The sequence below is a fragment of the Sitophilus oryzae genome, unplaced genomic scaffold (genome assembly GCF_002938485.1).
Source record: "Sitophilus oryzae breed Bouriz unplaced genomic scaffold, Soryzae_2.0 scaffold_489_pilon_pilon, whole genome shotgun sequence".
NCBI lineage: Eukaryota > Metazoa > Arthropoda > Insecta > Coleoptera > Curculionidae > Sitophilus > Sitophilus oryzae.
The window spans coordinates 260,904-280,277 of NW_022147072.1; the positions used below are offsets into that span (position 1 = coordinate 260,904).

General features: G+C 30.8%; 1 protein-coding gene across 3 annotated transcripts in view; it reads left to right on the forward strand.

The window, feature by feature from the left end:
• Nucleotides 1–19,374, forward strand: part of LOC115886479 (glutamine--fructose-6-phosphate aminotransferase [isomerizing] 2-like) — a 48,823-nt gene that overhangs the window by 11,639 nt on the left and 17,810 nt on the right. For all 3 annotated transcript variants that reach the window (XM_030905645.1, XM_030905646.1, XM_030905647.1), the window contains exons 2-6: nt 3,566–3,673; nt 6,398–6,487; nt 7,524–7,632; nt 7,852–8,056; nt 12,248–12,389. In XM_030905645.1, coding sequence (XP_030761505.1) covers nt 3,566–3,673; nt 6,398–6,487; nt 7,524–7,632; nt 7,852–8,056; nt 12,248–12,389 — 654 coding nt within the window. The remainder of the gene's footprint in view (nt 1–3,565; nt 3,674–6,397; nt 6,488–7,523; nt 7,633–7,851; nt 8,057–12,247; nt 12,390–19,374) is intronic.

Below are 19,374 nucleotides of genomic sequence, written 5' to 3' on the forward strand. Positions count from 1 at the left end.
TGTACTTTGCACAGGTTTTGTCTTGCTGCACTTTGCCAGTCTTTTGTAGACTATAGGTGTAACCAGTGTATCATTGTCACAATATACGTTCTTAATTTTTTTTCATAGTAAAAGTTAAACAATTTTTAACCTGCTTGGTACTACTCTACGTTATATTTTCCGCTCTACTGAATATATATTTTTTTCAAACCTGTTGTACCTAGATAATTTAACGAGGTTGATTTTTAATATTTGTTTTATTCTTTTTATATTATATAATATTTGTCGGATTGACAGTTTATAAATACTAATGGAATTGTCTATAACAATTGTTTATTTATAATATTACAAAATTAATAATCATATTGTTTTACATATTTTTGGACTTTAGATTTTCTTAATGTTTTTAAAATTAGACTGAATTTATGAACTAAATCTGACTCATTGTACAATTTTGGGAAATTGATAACTATCTGTTACTTGAAGTTAATAACTGAACACACCTTTTAAGAATCCATGGTTTTTAGTAAGATACCTTTTTTACGAAAAAAAAAGTCGTAAAGGTTTTTTTTTACTCGGTAGTTTTATACAGGTACGGGCGAAAAAATATTACTCTCTTCAAACAATTAAAACACATGTAGGTGGTGCCCTGTACAAATGGTTCTCGAGATATTTGGAATTGAAATTATCAACACCTGTCATCATTGACATAAATTAAACATGTAAACTAAATAGTTATTAGACTGAAATCATAAACTTGAAATATTTTTGTGCCAAAAGTTAGGGCTAAAAATAGGAGTAATTTTGACATCAAAATCAAATTTCTCGTGTCACAAATCTCCCAGACACCAATTTTCATCCTAATATTGACGTTACTTCAGAAATTATTTAGAAAAAATCGAAATAAAAATGAAAATTCTACACCCTCTATCTCCGAAACTAAGTATATAATAATTAGGACATACATTTATACGAACTTTTTTACTTATTTTTATCTGCAGAATATGCTACCGAAGTTTCCGGAATACAATTCGGACCACCCTATAGAAACATAGTAGGCGCCTGTCTACATATATTGCAAATGTCAAAATTAACTGTCATCTTTAGTTAACTTAATACCAGTTTTAGACCGCTTTGTTTAAAGCTGTACTCAACCTGAATTTTTGAAGTTGACGAAGTTGGTTGTATGCTGAGTTCTTGGAATTATTTTAATGGTGTCTTTTTATCGTTCAATTTAATAGAATTGAACTATTCAGGGACAAAAATGTAACTGATTTTGTAAACTCTAGTTACATATCGAAATCCAACCCTAGTTTCTGACATCTAAAAAGTCAATTTATATATTTATAGTTTTAAGTTTACTTCGAAATCATTATCATGTATCGAAATTTATTTTTTATGCCATGAAAATATGATCCTTTAAACGTTTGAAGTACATTCTAGTGTAACCACTTATAATAAGCTTTATGAATTATCTCATTTTGAATGAAATCTAAATTTTATTGTTATTTATAGATCTGGTTTAAATGTAGACGATTAGATTTCGTACTATTTCGAAAAAATAATTGGCTAATGCAGATATTTATATACAAAAGGGAGGTCTGTTATTCCGAAATTGTTGCTTTTTTGTTGTTTTAAGTGGTACTAGGAGATTTGGTATATTTCAGCTAGACTATAAAAAAACATAGTGTAATGCCGGGACCCCATTAACCAACACGCCACGCCACGCCACGCCATGCCATGCCACTCCACGTCATGTGCTATATGTATGTTTTTCCATTTAATTACATGTATTGCGTACACTTTAGGCAACACGCTATCTCACGCCATCCCACGCTATCACACGTGTGGTGGACGATTCGTCTGCCCCAGATCTCATGTGTATACTCTTTCCCACGTCGCAACACGTGGGCCCACGTGGGATAGCGTGACGTGTGGCCTAATGGGGTCCCGGCTTAAAAATTATAATTTTTTAATTTTTAACGGTGAAAAAGTTTCTGGTAATTTTTACTGGCAATCACATCGCCAGGGATATCCTATTCTTATCAATGCAGTATAGGAATTTGACGTTAATACCATATTATCGAAATAAAAACGTCGTCTCGTAAAGTTACCCTAGAAATGAGGATCGATGACATTCACCATATACTTTTGCAAATATACTTTTTATCATATATATTTTTAATGTTGTACCGAGTGTTGTACGTAACATAATTGAGCCTTCCCAATATCCACGATTTTTTCTACATAACATTACAATTTAACACTGTTTAGTTCATGATAAATAAGTATGTTAAATTTATGAGTAATTGTAATATACTTAGGGCAGGTAAAAAAGAAACTCCTTGGTAATATATTAAACATAATAGCATGGATCATTTTAAAATCTTGTTTAATGTGAGCTTTTGAACATAATTTTGAGAAAAAAATAATTATAATTAATTCTTTTCGGAAAAACAAGTTTGGTAACAAATGAAAGGGGTCAATTTTGTGGATTGTATTAATGCTCACCTTGTCTCTTATCAACAGCGTTTACAAATAACAATATTACGTGTTCTAAAAATATTTTAAATATTGGAACTTTTTACGCGCAACTAACGTCTAAATATTCCATATTCATATACTAAAAATTGTTTACAAATTCCTCAATATTGTGTATTGTTTTCTTACACTCTATAGCATTTAAAAATTGCCAGTGGACACTTTAAAGCTCTTGTACCTGTCACTTTGTAATATTTTTAAAAATCAACCAAAAATCTTCGTAGATTTTTGATTTAAAATAAATATCGTTATAGATAAAAAGATTTTTGACAGAACCCATTGTGAGATATGGTATGTGATTATTATTTAAAACGATTATTTTAATTTACGCGTATACAGGATGATTAGTTCAGATACTCAATGTTAGTGCTGTTTTACATAGAGCGGACCGTCCGACGGAGTTGTTTCACCTGTCCAGTCAGTCTGCGCATGCGAAACAACGTTTTTAACCATAATCAAAGTTAATACTAACCATCTTTCAAAGAATAAAAACTCTAAAATGGTATGTAAATTTGGAAAAATATAAACGGGATTAACCGCTTTAGAACAAGCAATAACTTTTATGTGGAATGCGTTTTTTTCAAAAAGTTAATTATAAAAAAGTATTTCCTCTTGTCAAGACAATCCGGGGGCATACTGTATAATCTGCTGTAATTTTTAATATCATCAGTGTAACCATTTTTATCCAACTAAATTTGACATATACCCGAGGACAAGTATTTTTTGTCTAATTCAAAGCAAAAACTAACGCAAAGTCAAATTTAACTTTAAATAAATTTAAAAAAAATCCTTATGATACGTAGTATCTCTTTGACACTGTAAAACATAAGTGTGTCTGTCATTTTTTGAATGTCGTCCGTTTAAATCATATATTCTCTCGCCGAACAGACTATAACTGTCTCTGTAATACTGTGATATATTCATGGACAAGTAACTAAGAGAACATGGAATTCTTATTCGTATAATCTGTTCGAAGCGATGCCGAAGCGAGTCTTATATTGTACGATTGTCACGCAGTATTGTATGTTTGTTTTTTCTTTTGCAGGAATATTTGCATACCTGAACTTCTTAACCCCGAAGAAGAGGTCAGAAATATTGGAACTTTTAGTCACTGGACTCAAACGGCTGGAATATCGTGGCTACGATTCTGCAGGTATGTGAAAAACACGTTCCTACGTATATTTTCACCAGGGGCGTAACAATACAGAATACAGGGCGTCCCTCCGGGAAATTCTTCGATTCGTGTAACAAAAAAAAAAAAATAGAATCATTATTCTCAAGTAAATAAACATAGGCTTGGTGCATTTCAGTTCATTTTAAAAATTCCGACCGCAGCGCTTGATACGGCAGAAGTTAGAATTTGGACATCTATTAACCGGCCAGGACAAGACACGAAAAACATTAGACTATCAAATCAATTTCTCCAAGGCTTCTTGATTAAAAATTAGTGTTTTTTAACACAGTCATGGCACTCTAGATTGAAATTTAAAATACGATTTGTTTAAAGCAAAAATGTCAAAAGTTAACATATGATATGTCATTCTATTCAGGATCTCATTTTCTATCGAATGAAGTAGAAAAATACCGAGGGTGACATTTAATAATCAAAAGTTATAGTAATTTCCGGTGAAACAGGAAGTGATCAAAAACAATTGAATATGTCAATCAACCTAATTTATGTCATATACTAACATAACAAATATCGATTTTTTCTCTGAAATAATAAAAAGTTATAGACGTGAGCCGCTTTTGAGACGCACCCGATACAATAAAAAATAAATAGGCATATACTATGAGAGGTTAAAATATAATTTGCTTTATTAATCTTCTAAAATTATAATTATGTACCTTTAAAAATTTTGTTAACCGAAATAGCCCCAGTTATGACCCCACTAGCAAAACCGATGCGTAAAACTATGCTCGCTACCGTAGTGGTACTCATCTAAAAAGTTTTTTTAGCTGGAATACTATTATAATACATGTTAAACCCTCTGAAGATATCAAAATATTTACTTTCTTATTTTTATTTTTAAATTTTCCCGAATTATACTTCCTAATACTCTCTAGAATAATTATATAAAATTTTTTCATATACTCTACAATTGTGTATTTGTATATGCCAGTTGTTTATGATATTCTCCGATGGTGGCAGCACCGGCGGAGAATGCACCAAGCCTATAGAATAAACGGGAGGCAATAAAAAAATATCTTTCTCGTTTGCTCCCTATCTCTCTCTCCGTCTTTTTCTCTGTCTCTCCTTCACATCAGCTAGCCTAGCATACTACGTATAGTCTTGGATCGGTATTTACATGTATAGGAGTGAATCGCTAGGGTAATCTTGTAAGTTAGAGAGAAAAAAAGCGAAGAATTTATTACATGACCACTTAATCCGGCCATTTATTTCATGCTCCTAAGAAAATACTTGCTTTTCTCTTTAATGTTGTGAACACATCGACTGTACTCTTCGTACATACGAAAATCGGCACTCAAAGCCAGGCGTTGCCGACCGTGTATAAGTGTGAATATTAACAAATAACTGTATTTAATTTTTTATTAGATTAGGTTTGTGTACTTACCAGTTATTATTCTTCGTCCAAAAATGGGTCTACGGAAGTAGGTCTATTTCGCCGAGTTTTTATATGTAAAATATAAGTCATAGTCCAGTAAATAAGGACACGAAAAGACCTAAGTCTCGGCCTTTCTCGACCAGGACTTTTCAAGGGATTATGTATCTGTTGGAGAGTAGTTTTAGGGATAAAAATTGTAACACCGTGCTCGGTCAGCTTTGCCCGAAAAAATGGCACAAAATGGTCGAAAAATCAGTTTTTGCAAATATCTGCCAAAATATGCAATTTACAAATATTTTCTTCAAATAAATAAAATGAAGCTCATGCAGGTAATTACCTACAGAAATGGGCCTTATCATTTTTACGTAGAATTAGTAGTTTTCGAGATATTCCGTCTCGAAGATCCCTGATTAACATTTGTTCTTAGAGTCTCTTTAAGCAACTCTGAAAGTTTGATGTATTCGTTTAATCACATTTTAATAAAAAAAAAAACAACTATTCGTGATTGGTTTTTTTCCACTTTTTTGGGATTTCCGGAAAGTGTCGTAAACAAAAGAAAATAGCATATTAACTTTATAAGTAACAAACATCAATGAGGAGCTGGAAATCAATGATACAAGTTCAAAATTGCTTGCAACATCTTGCAGCTCTTTCAGTGTATATTGTTCTTGTCTATTTTCCCGGATATAATGGACTACCTTCACCATTTGGTCTGAAATATCAACATCCAAGGGACGTCCTACGCCCTTTGATAGACAGGGGCGTAGACCCCCATAGATTGGGGCTGCGGAACATGACTTATAAAATTGTGTTTGACAATGTTTTTGATATCTGGCACCCAAAGAAATCTTGACAAATAAGCTATTATTAGTGAAAATATGAATAAGTTTGTAAAAATCTGAAAATTTTTGGGACAAGGAATGTTTGCCCGGTTTTTTATTATCATAAAATATGACAAAATTAAAACACGTTCCAAAATGTGATAGCTGTTGATTCTACCTTTTAAATCAACTTTGAATCATCAAAAAATATTAAATTTTAGCCGAGTTATTAAACAATTTGCCCTATCAATCAATGATACTCTTATGAAATATATCTCCGGAGCGTTAAGACTTGGAGAGGAAATTCAGTAAATTCAGCGATTTTTGTGGCGGAATATCTCGAAAACTACTAATTCTACGTAAAAAATGATAAGGGCCTTTTTTGTAGGTAATTACCTGAGCTTCAATTAGAAGTAATTTTTTATGCCATTTTTTGGTATCATCAGTGATTCATTTAATAATTATAAATATGATTAATTTAAATTTTAGGTGTTGCAATCGACGGAGCTAACGATAAAGAAATCGCACTTATCAAGAAAACTGGTAAAGTCGCCCTTCTAGAAGAAGCTATTAAAGAGAGTAAGTATTATTATTGTATAATAAAATAAGATATGACTAGGTAAAATAAAGAAGACACATTACAGTTTTTCCTCAATGTTTGAACTGCGCCAAGCCTTGAGATATGTATCAAGGTGTATGATGAATACTTTGAGGCTACCAGTAGACTGTGGACACAAAACGCACAAAATCAGTCACAGGCACAAAATCCTATTCGAAAAACCGTTGTGAAGAACTGTGCAAGCCGGTCTCTACCATCTCTCGGAAGATTCCTCACTTTAGAATTTATTTTTTATATCAACATAGATTCTAATTCGTTTTGTTCTTCTCTTTTTATTTATTATAATTTTCTTCCAAATGCTTTTAGCAATTCGAATGAAATTTTTGACATAAACATGATTGCGGAAATGCATAGTTTTAAAGTTTCAGGATGTTAAAACTTTTAAAAAATAGAGGTTTTGGTTATTATCTTAAATACCATTATTTTTTGAATTTGAACATCAGTGTTATAAATTTTAATAAGATTTAATAAACAAATTATATTAAATAAATAATTTATTAAATTTATTTTTATTGTAATTTTATTAATTATGATTAAAGTTGCGTGAGGGATATACAACAAGGGAAAAAAGTCAATAGCGTACATTTTTTGTTTGGAAAAATATTCCATTATAACTCATTATGCACGTACTTGGTAAATCTGTCGACACTTTTTTAGCATTGAAATATGTCGCACTTATAGTAATTTTACCCTCAAAATTTTTAATAAATCGAAAAAAAAATGGAGACTTTAATCCCCTGTCCGTGTCTGCGCAGTTTTGCCTTAAAGAAAAACTGTATGTGTGTGTGGCTATCGAAGAAGATTACTTATGATGCACTTATATCAGACTTGGCATAATAATACATTAAATATTTGTATGACTATTTTTTTGTTAATTAATTTTTTAATTGATTAGTCGACGAAACAATTGATAGTGTTAATCATATAAGCCATTTCTGAAAATACACAACTACACATCTATCATTCTAATTCAAGTATTTTTCTTTTCTTTTACAGTTAGCGAAGCACTATATTTAAATGAACTTACTGAGACGCATTGTGGTATTGCCCATACACGTTGGGCTACTCACGGTATTCCTAGTGAAGTTAACTCACATCCTCACAGGTAAACAACAAAATAAATTGATTTAGGATTTGGGTGTGATATTGGACAGCTATTGAAATTAAGCAAAATGTATAAATTCTCAGTAGTATTATAATCCCAATAATCCCAGTCATTTATTAGCGGATCAAGAGTATTTGAAAGTATTTATTTAAGAATAATATTATTTATATATTTCAAAAAGGTTAATATACCTCTAACCTCTTCATGTTTTATTTGCAGGTCTGATGATCACAACAGTTTTGTAGTGGTGCACAATGGTATTCTGACGAACTACAAAGAAGTCAAAGTTTTCCTTGAACATAAGGGATATAAATTTGAAAGTGAAACCGACACGGAGATTATCGCAAAACTAATTTATCATTTTTACAAACAGCATCCTAACTTTTCGTTCAGAGAATTGGTCGAAAATGTTGTTCAACAGTTGGTGAGTAAAATAACTCAAATATATATACAAATAACTCAAATATATATACATTAAAAAAGACGGCGTCCAGTTGGCTTGGAAATGACAATCGATGACATTCCCCATAGAACTTTACATACAAAATGACAGAGATTTTCATTTCCAAACCATCTCTAACGCCGTATGGTGTCGATCTTATCTTCTTACAGTATGATGATTGTATTACCTTGGATTGTTCCTATGGTATTTCCCTAGATCCATATATACGTGGATAAGTAAATCACTATGGAAACTGTCACAAACATATCAACGACTTACATTTATCTTCTTTCTTTGTTGCACATGCGGTGTTTCTACTTTGTCTATCCTTGTCGAGGACCTATCGTACCCGCGTCAAAATTGAATATTAATTTTAAAAATTTAATTTGTAAAATGCATATATTTGAACAATAAATTGAATGTTTACTGTCACAAAAAAATTAAATTATATAAAAAATTCATTTAGCCACTTTGAACTTTATTACAGTTGAGGGTTGGAACCTTTGGTGTTACACAGCAAAATAAAATTACACTAAATCACCACAATACACCAAAACACTTTTACTTTTACACTGGACGCGCGTTTCGCTAACCATGTTAGCATCATCAGCAGATGATTATAAACTGATACATACAAGTTATATACAGATACAACAGTTTATAATCATTTGCTGATGATGCTAACATGGTTATCGAAACGCGCGTCCAGTGTAAAAGTAAAAGTGTTTTGGTGTATTGTGGTGATTTAGTGTAATTTTATTTCACTTTGAACTAATATCGATATTCTTAGGAAATCTAACCAGAAAGTATGAAGGCGGTTTAATATAAATAAAAGAACAACTGAATACTTTACTTGTCTATGAAAAGATAATTCGGGGACTTTTATATTAGAACTTTCACACACCAAACACTTTCTAGTCATTTTTACGAATATGTAAAAAGTCCAACGAAAAAAAAATAGAAATATAATTGCACAAACTTAAAATCAACTTCTCACTGAACACACTTGCATCCTTGGCTATATAACAGCGATCGATAAAAGAGTAATTAGTACAATTTTAAAAATAAAAAACGCAAAAAATAAACGTCGTTACACAATGGAAATAAGATTATGACATATGATTATGACAACCACAACATTTTTTTACTTTCTGAATCGTATAAAATTGTGATTATTTTGGAAATACGTGTAAAGCTTGATTTTCATGCATCCGTTGTCCGACGATACGTTGATACGATATTAATTTCATTGGTTGTATTTAAAGGCTTCGAGTGGTTAGAAACGGTTAACCAATAATAATACAACCAATGAAATTAATACCGTATCAACGTATCGTCGGACAATAGATGCATGAAAATCAAGCTTAAGGTCCAAAAGGTCCACGGAAAAGACAAATTTATTGAACGTTTCATAAGTGCAATAAAGAAGGTTTGAAAATGGCATGTCGTGATGTTGGAGACATCGTTTTTAATGCTAATTGTATGGCGTTTATGCATCCACGTAAGTGTATATATGATATAAAGCAAGATATTTCGCATTTTTATTTTAATGGTAAGTCCTTAAATATATCTTCAAAAATTTGATAATATCGACAGTAGATTAAATTTATAGAATTTTATTTCTTTTTTTTATTTAATTTTTTTTACCTGTTCTTCTTCATTAGAACAGCACAAAAAATACGCTTTCATCCGAACACCGAATCGAATTCATTGTTTTAAAAACTAAACTACAGTAAGTAAAAAACACGTCGACTAACTAAATAGCGTTTCAGAAGCGCGCTATAGTGGGCGCAGTCCATATACAGGGTGTCCCAGGCTGAGCGTGCATTAGAAGTTTCTAGAGAACTACAATATCTAGATGGGAGATTTTTTGCATATCATTGTTCTACAATGAGATCTATCGATTAAAAATATTTTCAATATGACGGCACTTCCGGAAATACCGGAAGTTGACAGCAACTTTTTTATTTTAAATGGGTACACCCATTTTTTATTACATATTTAAATTCTCTGTCGAATTTTATAAATTTTTATATTAAATACTCTATACCTAACATTAACCGTTTTTGAGAGAAAATTATTTAAAATTTTTGAAGGAAAAAAACTGCCTGTCAAAAATATGTGTATAGCCTAAACGTCAAATTTAGTGAATGTCATATAATAATGACCGCAGCTGTCTTGGAATTGAGCGATTAAAAAATTATCATAAATCATTTTTTTCAAATGGAAACCCACTTTTTTATTTCACTAGTGAAAAGGCTTTTCAATTTGTTACTTTTTGACTATACATGATCCTATACCTAAAATAAATTGTTTTTCAGTTATTTAGATTTAGTTTTAAAGCGTCTATTTTTCTTAATTTTAACCAGTAGCCTATGACTTTAAACGTCAAGTGATGTAAAACAATAGATCTGGCCATGTCATATTGTGACACTTTGTTCAAAAAGCAGTATGTTATTGATTATCATTTCCAAGCCAACTTTGCGCTGTTTTTTTTTCGATCATACGGTATATTATTAATAATATCCACTATTAGATATCACTAAAGAGCGAAAATATGAGATATATTTTTTTATAAATAAACTTTTTAAACTTTTAAGCAGGCAGTATTTATAATGTAGGAAATTCAAATAATACGTTTTCTAACAGATGGAAATAAATTGTCTGACTGTTTGACACTTAATGTCAAAGGAAGCTAGATAAAATCAAGAAAAATATATGTTTTCAAACTAAATCTTAAATAACTTTAAAACGATTTATTTTAGGTATAGGAACATATATACTCAAAATGTAACGAATTGGAAAACCTTTGCACTAGTGAAATAAAAAAAGTGGGTTTCCATTTGAAAAAAATGATTTTTAATAATTTTTTAATTGTTCAACTCCATGACAGCTACCGCTATTATTATATGACATTTGAACAATTTAATTTTTAAAATAGATAGCCGCATGTCTTCTCTTTATGTCACAGTGGCTGTGGTAATCACTAAATTTAACTTTTATGCTATACAATTTTTTTTGACAGGTAGTTTCTTTCGTCCAAAAATTTTAAATATTTTTTTTCTCAAAAACGATTAATGTTAGGTATAGAGAGTTAGAGATATCAAAATTCATAAAATTTTACAGAGAATTTAAATATGTAATAAAAAATGGGGGTACCTATTTAAAATAAGAAAGTTGCTGTCAATTTACGGTATTTCCGGAAGTGCCGCCATATTGAAAATATTTTTAATCGATAGATCTCGGTGTATAACAATCATGTGCAAAAAATCTCCGATCTAGATATTGTGGTTCTCTAGAATCTTCTAATGCACGCTCAGCCTGGGACACCCTGTATATGCGCAGTCCCTCCACAGCCGGAAAAACTTCTCTTCCCGGGCCGGCGGCGGCGCTCTCTAGTGGACGACAACCTTTATCCGATAGTTAAGCAGCCTTAAATGCGCTAGAGAAGCTGAACAAATTATGCAAAGAAAATAAAGTCCTTTTACTCTGAGTGCCAGCCTACCGGGGGATAGAATGTAATAAAAAAGCAAACGACCTAACCTAACTAACTGGACCAGGTTCTGCTTCCCAAATGTAAACCAACTAAAGGGGGAACTCAAGAACCTGAACGACGTCCTCCATAGCCTGGAATGGAAATCCTCCAATGCAATGGTCTAAAACCGAAGAAATTTCTCAGAACTTACGACCGACAAATATCAAAGATTTTCCTTGATTTAAGTAAGAATAATATTCGGATTGTCACTGAGTTTTTAACATGACAATGTCTCATCAATGAAAGACCTCAGTAGATTGAATCTAAGAAACAACGGTGAATACAGATTCTGTGGGGAAAATGGGGAACCACCACTGAATGCGCCGAGACAACAACAACGTACCATAAACTTTGATACGACTTGTCGACTTATCGGAGATGGAGAACTAACCTCTATAAAACCGTCTCAGATACTAGCTTTTGCCAAAGCTCTGAGTCTATATAATGAATTATATAACTTAAGATGTAAGGTCGCATTGATTTACTTCCCCCGTCTCATACAATCTACTGTAAGCAATGATAAAACATTAATGGTGGTCATTGAATTTGCCTGTTTATATCTTTTATAAGTAAATAACAACTTTGACTCCCGTAACATTACTGGAAAGTATAAAATAATGTATCTATTTTGTTTTTAGGAAGGTGCATTTGCTCTCTGCTTTAAATCCAAATTCTTCCCTGGCGAATGTGTTGGCACCAGACGTGGTTCGCCTCTTTTGGTTGGTATTAAAACCAAAACTAGATTGGCTACCGATCACATTCCAATTTTATACGGAAAAGGTAATTAGCAAAAACAATTAGTTGTAAAATCAGGTTTGCAGCAAACAAAATGTTTGTTTATCCTAAATTAAAGATATATGCACATTAAAATGGTATTATAGACGATTTTTTATTTATCTACGTGGCATATACTGTGACATTTCATAATGTTTAGTTTCTTAGAAAAAACATGTATTTTTTGAAATGAAAATTAAAAGTTACTATAATAAGTAGAGAGTAATTTGTAATTAAATACTTTAATTTTCTGTTTAAAATGTTATAATTCATTTTTAATTTACTCAAAATTTAACTTCGGAAGCGGTCATATAAAAATACTATGACTTTTGAAAATGTTTAACAATGATTTAATGTGTTTTTTTAACTGCTGTGAATATTTATTAGCTTCTACTTAACTAAAGTTTGTCCCACAAGCCAGGAAAGATTTAGACAGACGACATCCAAAAAATGACAGGAATTGAAGTACAATTTGCCTGTCAATTAAAATGACAGACAATAACTGTAACTGTACTTTCGTTGGACATACTAAATCTTACTTTGTAATTTTGCTTTAAAAACATTGGGGTGTTAGCGAGGTTGGCGTTACTATGGTATAGCCCTTATTTCTACAGGCAATTACATATACAATTCTAATTATACAGGGTGGTCCGAACTGAATTCCGGAAACATATTCTCTAGATACGAATAAATCAAAAAGTCTGTATAAATGTATGTCCTAAAATGCTTAGTTTCAGAGGTTTTATCTTAGTAGAGGTTATTTATTTTATTTCGATTTTTTCCAAATAATTTCTGAAGTTACGTCAATATTTAAATGAAAATTGGTGTCTGGAAGTTTTATGGCATGAGAAATTTGATTTTGATGTCAATATGTCTTCTATTTATAGGAGGCGCCACATACATGTGTTTTAACTGTTTTGAAGAATAATAACTTTTTGTCCGTACCTGTATAATACTACTGGGTGAAAAAATATACATTCCCGTGATTTTTTACGTAAAAAATGTCTCTTGGTAAAAATCGCTACGAGCAACCGTTCTCAAGATATTTAGAATGGAAATATATAGTTAATATTGACAAAAAATATTTCATTATTGACAAAAAATAGACATGTCGAGTAGATAGTTATTTGAGTGAAATGATAAATTTGGGAACTTTTTATTTTTTTAAATTAATCATAAATTTTTCTTTTAAATAATGATGATAAAACATTTTCTTTTGAACGTTTGGCACAAAAACATTTCAAGTTTATGATTTCAGTCTAATAACTATTTAGTCAACATGTTTAATTTTTGTCAATGACGACAGGTATGGATAATTTCGATTCCAAATATCTCGAGAACCATTACTCGTAGCGATTTTTATCAAGAGACCTTTTCTATGTTAAAAACGTCGTAAATGTATATTTTTTACTCAGTGGTTTTATACAGGTACGGACGAAAATTTATTACTTTTCAAACCAGTTAAAAAATGTGTAGATGGCACCCCCTACAAGTAACAGTCGAAAAAAAATTGAAATAAAAACGAATCTTCTACACCCTGTATCTTTGAAACTAAGCATTTTAGGACATACATTTATACAAACTTTTTTACTTATTTTTATCTGCAGAATATAGTTCGGATAACTCTGAATAAAAATAGCTATTAAAATCAAAGACTGTTTGATCATATGGTATTAAATTCATAGTATTTTTGTAGGGCCGCCTAATTTTGACATTTTAAACAAAAAACTAAAAGTGAACTTATATGCATTCATCATAAGTCCCTCATCTCATTTTTATGTAATTTTTTTGATTTATTACAGAAATGACAAATCATATTTAATGTGATTGAAGAGGCAGATGCATATGAACCCATATTAAAAGTGTTTTTACTATTAGGTACAAAAGTTTCAATTTTATTCAAGAGAGATGCTTTTTAGTGCAATTTACTCTTACAGCAAGATAAAAAACGCTACTTTATCATATGCATGTTCTATACTAAACAACAAATCTCATCTGTTTTTACATATTTATAAAAACGTTTTTTTTTATTTCTCATAAAATATACCATACCCCCAATGAAAGTATAAAGAGTGCAATCTTTCATTCAGGATATTCAGATAACCAATTATTAATGTATAAAAAAAATAATACTGGCGGTTTACTATTCTTCATTCTGCTAATAAGCCAAACGGGGTTGACTCTTTATCTATTAATTTCTTCATTTTCTACAAACTGATATTTTTATCCAAGGTAATTAGATTTTTTCATTCCGTAGATATTTTAGTAGTTGCATGTGTAGTTATTTTTTTGCATGAAGCATGATTATTTATTTTGTATTACATGTTTTATATTAGTCCTTAATTGTAACATTTATTTGCCAAAATTTTGTATATCTTTTTTATGTTAACATTACTAACTTTCCCTTCTTTACTAACTTACTCATACATACTAGGGTGCGCCAAAAAAATGTTTGTTTTTCTTTTTAGTTACCATGTTCAGGATGATAAAATTCTGGTAAAGTTTGAGCTTTGAATATTAATATTAAGAGGTGTCTCATCGTGATTTTCTATTTCCCATTTAAATAACATGGGGAAACAATTTTTTTTATTTTGGAATTTTATTGCGTTCTGACAAATCAGCGATTTGTAAAAATCAACACATATTTTTGTAAGAAATTGAACGGTCTTAAAAAAAGGTCTGATATCGTCAGTGAAACGTGATAACCTGCTAACTCCATTTTTTACGTTAATAAGTTTTTTATACCATTAGAAAGAGAAATAAATACTCTATAAGTAGAGAAAGCAAATACATTTTTTCCCATTTAAGAAAATTTGCTATTTTAACTCAATAATACCTGCTAACTCCAAGTGATCTGAAATAGCCACCGAAATGCTGCTATCTCCGTAATTTCCGTTACGATCACGCTAAAGCAAACACACGGATCCTTACTCGTATGTTTCTTTAGTACAGTACGTCGATCCAGGGTCGCACTAGGTAAAGAGGGGCCCGTGTGGATTTTTTTTGCGTATTTTTTCGCCTTACGTTTTGGTCAATTTTTCCTTATTATTTACAGGGTGAGTCTTAAAAAGTGCAAATATTTTTAGGGGTAGTATATTTTGACCCAAGAAACACGATTATGAGGTTTTTGCGCGAAATTTTTTTTTGAAAATTAGGAATTTTAAAAAAAAAATTGGAATTTTTTTAATTTTTAGTTTAAAAACATACTTTGTAATATGGCAACATAGGTAGTAGATTAAATTTACAAGAAAGAAAATTCAATGATTCTCAAAATTATAGCAAAAAATTGGAAATTTTAAAAGTAAAATAACTCGTTTTTTTTGGATTTATTTGAAAAAAACGTTAAGAGAAAATATTATGTTTCTTTTATCGAGATTTACCAGCCCTGAAAATATTTGCACTTATTTAAGACTCACCCTGTATAGAAATCAGGGAACTATCATAATGCAAGGTAAACCAATGCAATGCAAATGCCATAATGCAATGCAAAAGGAAATATTGTTAAGAATAAATAATGAACTATAAAGAGGGTCCGTGAAGGCTGGGGCCCCCCTAATAGTTAGATATATAATTGGCCAGTCCGACCCTGCGTCGATCCGTTCTGTAAATACTGGGTATCTGTAAAGAAAGGGTAAGGGGAAAAACGAAATTCTGTATACATATATGAACAATTCATCGGCGTGCTATAAATAGTTTAAATAACATTACTTACTTGTACTATACAAGAATTTCCATAATACCTAATCAGTTTTATTTTTTTCAATGTTTTTCCACGCAAATGGTTTTAATAAAAAAATGATTTTTATTAAAATTAAAAAAATAAATAGAAAAGTAATCAAAATTTAATAAAATCACGCACTGTTTTCCAAGCTCGGTCTACTATCGTATAAAAATTGGATAAGCATGGAAGGATTCTACCATATCTTCTAAGATTTAAGTTTAATTTGTAAATTATTTTCATATTCATTAAGTCCAAAATGCTGTTATTTCAGATCTTTAACAATGCATTAAAAATTTATTCGTTTTTAGACTTGTATGTTTTGCTTCTAGATCGACGATATTATAAATAACATATATGGTTATGAATATCATATCTTTTAAATTTAATTTTATTTCTAAATCTGTTTGGGTAATATTCAATTCCATTTTCAAAATTTCAAACAATAAAGGTTGCTATCTCCAGAAGTATATTTTTATTTCTTATTTCTGCAAGACTAATATCTGCTATATCCCTATTGTGTCTGAAAAAAATGATGTAACACGAAATATTGACTTTTATTGTTCCCCAGCAAATAAAATTCTTATTTCTTTATCATATTAATGCATGAAAATACTTCCTACATGTGTACATATTTTTTTGTACCGTTTTTTTGCTCTCCTGTAAAATTAGGAATAATGGAGTTTAGCAATTTATCACATTTCACCGACGATATGAATTTTTATTTAATCGACGCGTTTGAAAGTTATTGAAGGTTAAAATTCAACTTCAAATCGTATATGATAACTTTCACAATGTTTTATATTTCATCACGAAATATTGGCTCATAAACATAAACTATCATAATTTATCACGAAATAATGACTCAAACACAAAATATCATATTTTATGCCATTCGTGAGCCATTTTCGTGAGAAAACCTAAAAAATTGTGGAAGGTATCATATACGATTTGAAGTTGAATTTTAACCTTCAATAACTTTCAAACGAGTCGATTAAATGAAAATTTATATCAGACCTTTTTTGAAGACCGTTCAATTTCCTACAAGAATATGTATTGATTTTTACAAAACGCTGATTTGTCAGAACGCAATAAAATTCCAAAGAAAAATAAATTGTTTCCCCGTGTTATTTAAATGGGAAATAGAAAATCACGATGAGGCTCTTAATGTTACCTCTTAATGCTCACCAAAATACAACCTCTTAATATTAATATTAAAAGCTCAAACTTTACCAGATTTTTTTTGAATCATCCTGAACGATATTTTCACGGTAAATAAAAAGAAAAAAATATATGTTTTTTTTGATGCACCCTAATACATACACATGGCTTTTATAAGTATTTATTGTGCACACTTATCAAGTTAATTCATTAATGTGCTATTCAAATCCCAATAGACCAATTTTATTTTTTTATCTGAAAAAATGCTTATTTGAATAGATTTTGGCAAAAAAGTGAGTAACTGTTTATATGCTATTTAGGCCCGATTGTACGAACGTAGCTTAAACTAGAGCTCATGTGAACTGTGATAAACGCTTAACTCGGCAATTTTATATTATAAGGTATATTTTTCTTGTAGTATAAGATAAGCTTTTTATAATTAAAAGTCCAGTTTCAGCATCAGAAATTGCTGGCACAATTTCAATAGTCAAATACCTAATTTTTGAACTAATTTCAACGATACGAAGTCATTGAACAATGTATTAAAATAAGTCTGAATCACCCTGAACCGAGTATGTACCTACAACCGGGCTTTAAATATTATTAAACATACCCATATAAGCTTTTTTTATCTATTCTGATATGATTCAAGAAGGGGTTGTTCATTTTAAGGCTATCAAATTATTGGACCAGCCTGTACAGGGTGTCCCACTAGGAATAGCTCTCGGCTGTATCTCGGAAAGTATTAGCCGTAGGGGCTGCGGAAAAAAATATTTATAACTAAAGAGGCTATGGGAAATTGCTGGAAATTATTTTCAAGTTTTTAGAACGACCGCTAGGGGGCGCAACTGCAACAAAAAATAAGAAAATGAAGTTTTTACACAATTTTGTTTCAATAAGGTGTACTATAAGTAATAGCTTCATAATCTTCAGTAAATTTTGAATATTTTTTGTTAAAGCCATTTTCCCCTATCTACCAAAATAAAGTGGTGGGGGAAGGTTAGATCTGTTTTTATTTAAATATTAATAACTCTGGACTGGGTGATCGGAATCCAACAAGCGAGCGCTCGTTTAAAAGAGCATTTCTTACTCTATATTGTACCATATAAACAATAATAATAAGCTTTTGAACGTAGACGCTAGAGAACGTTGTCTTACTGGTTGTTGTTAAATTAACCATTGCGCGTTTTTTCAAAAAAATTAAATGCAACAGTGATTGCTTTTTTTATCTTTTGAAGGCATTTTGAAAAAAGCAATTAAAAGATAAAAAAACGCTGATAAGACTATCAAAATGTTGATCTAATACCAATTTGACGTTTATACTATTACGTCAAAAGCAACATGTTTCCAAAGCCTACCATGACTTCACTGAATCATCGTTTCTTGTTCACTGTTATTAATATCTTAATTATTAGATATTAATATCCCTGGTATTATGGTATTCTGGCATTCTGGTATTTCGTCGATTTTAAAATAAACTAACTGTTTCTATCTTATTTTTTTGTTAGAATGGGCATAATTAAGAAGGCTACTGACACCGTGTTGTAAAAATAAGGTAATTAAGGGCTTATTTTTAGGTATTTATTATAATTTTGCTAATATCTTCGATTTGCAAGAAGATATCAAGATGCGGTTTTCGCTGACTTTTTAATCTTTTACTACTCTTTACTATCAGCTAAAATTACATATACTATTGCATTTATTTTTTTTGAAAAAACGCGCAATGTTTGTGAAATTGTAAGACAACGCCCCCTAACGTCTACGTTCAAAAGCTTATTACTATTGTTTATATGGGACAATATAGAGTAAGAAACGCTCTTTTAAACGAGCCCTCGCTTGTTGGATTCCGATCAACCAGTCCGGAGTTATTAACATTTAAATAAAAACAGATCTAACCTTTCCCCACCACTTCATTTTGGCAGATAGGGGAAAATGGTTCTAACAAAAAATATGCAGAATTTACTGAAGATTATGAATCTATTATTTATAGTATCCATTACCTAGGCAAAATTGTGTAAAAACTCCTTTTTCTTATTTTAAATAGCAGTTGCGGCCCTCTAGCGGCCGCTCTATAAGCTTGAAAATAATTTCCAGCATTTTCTCATAGCCTCT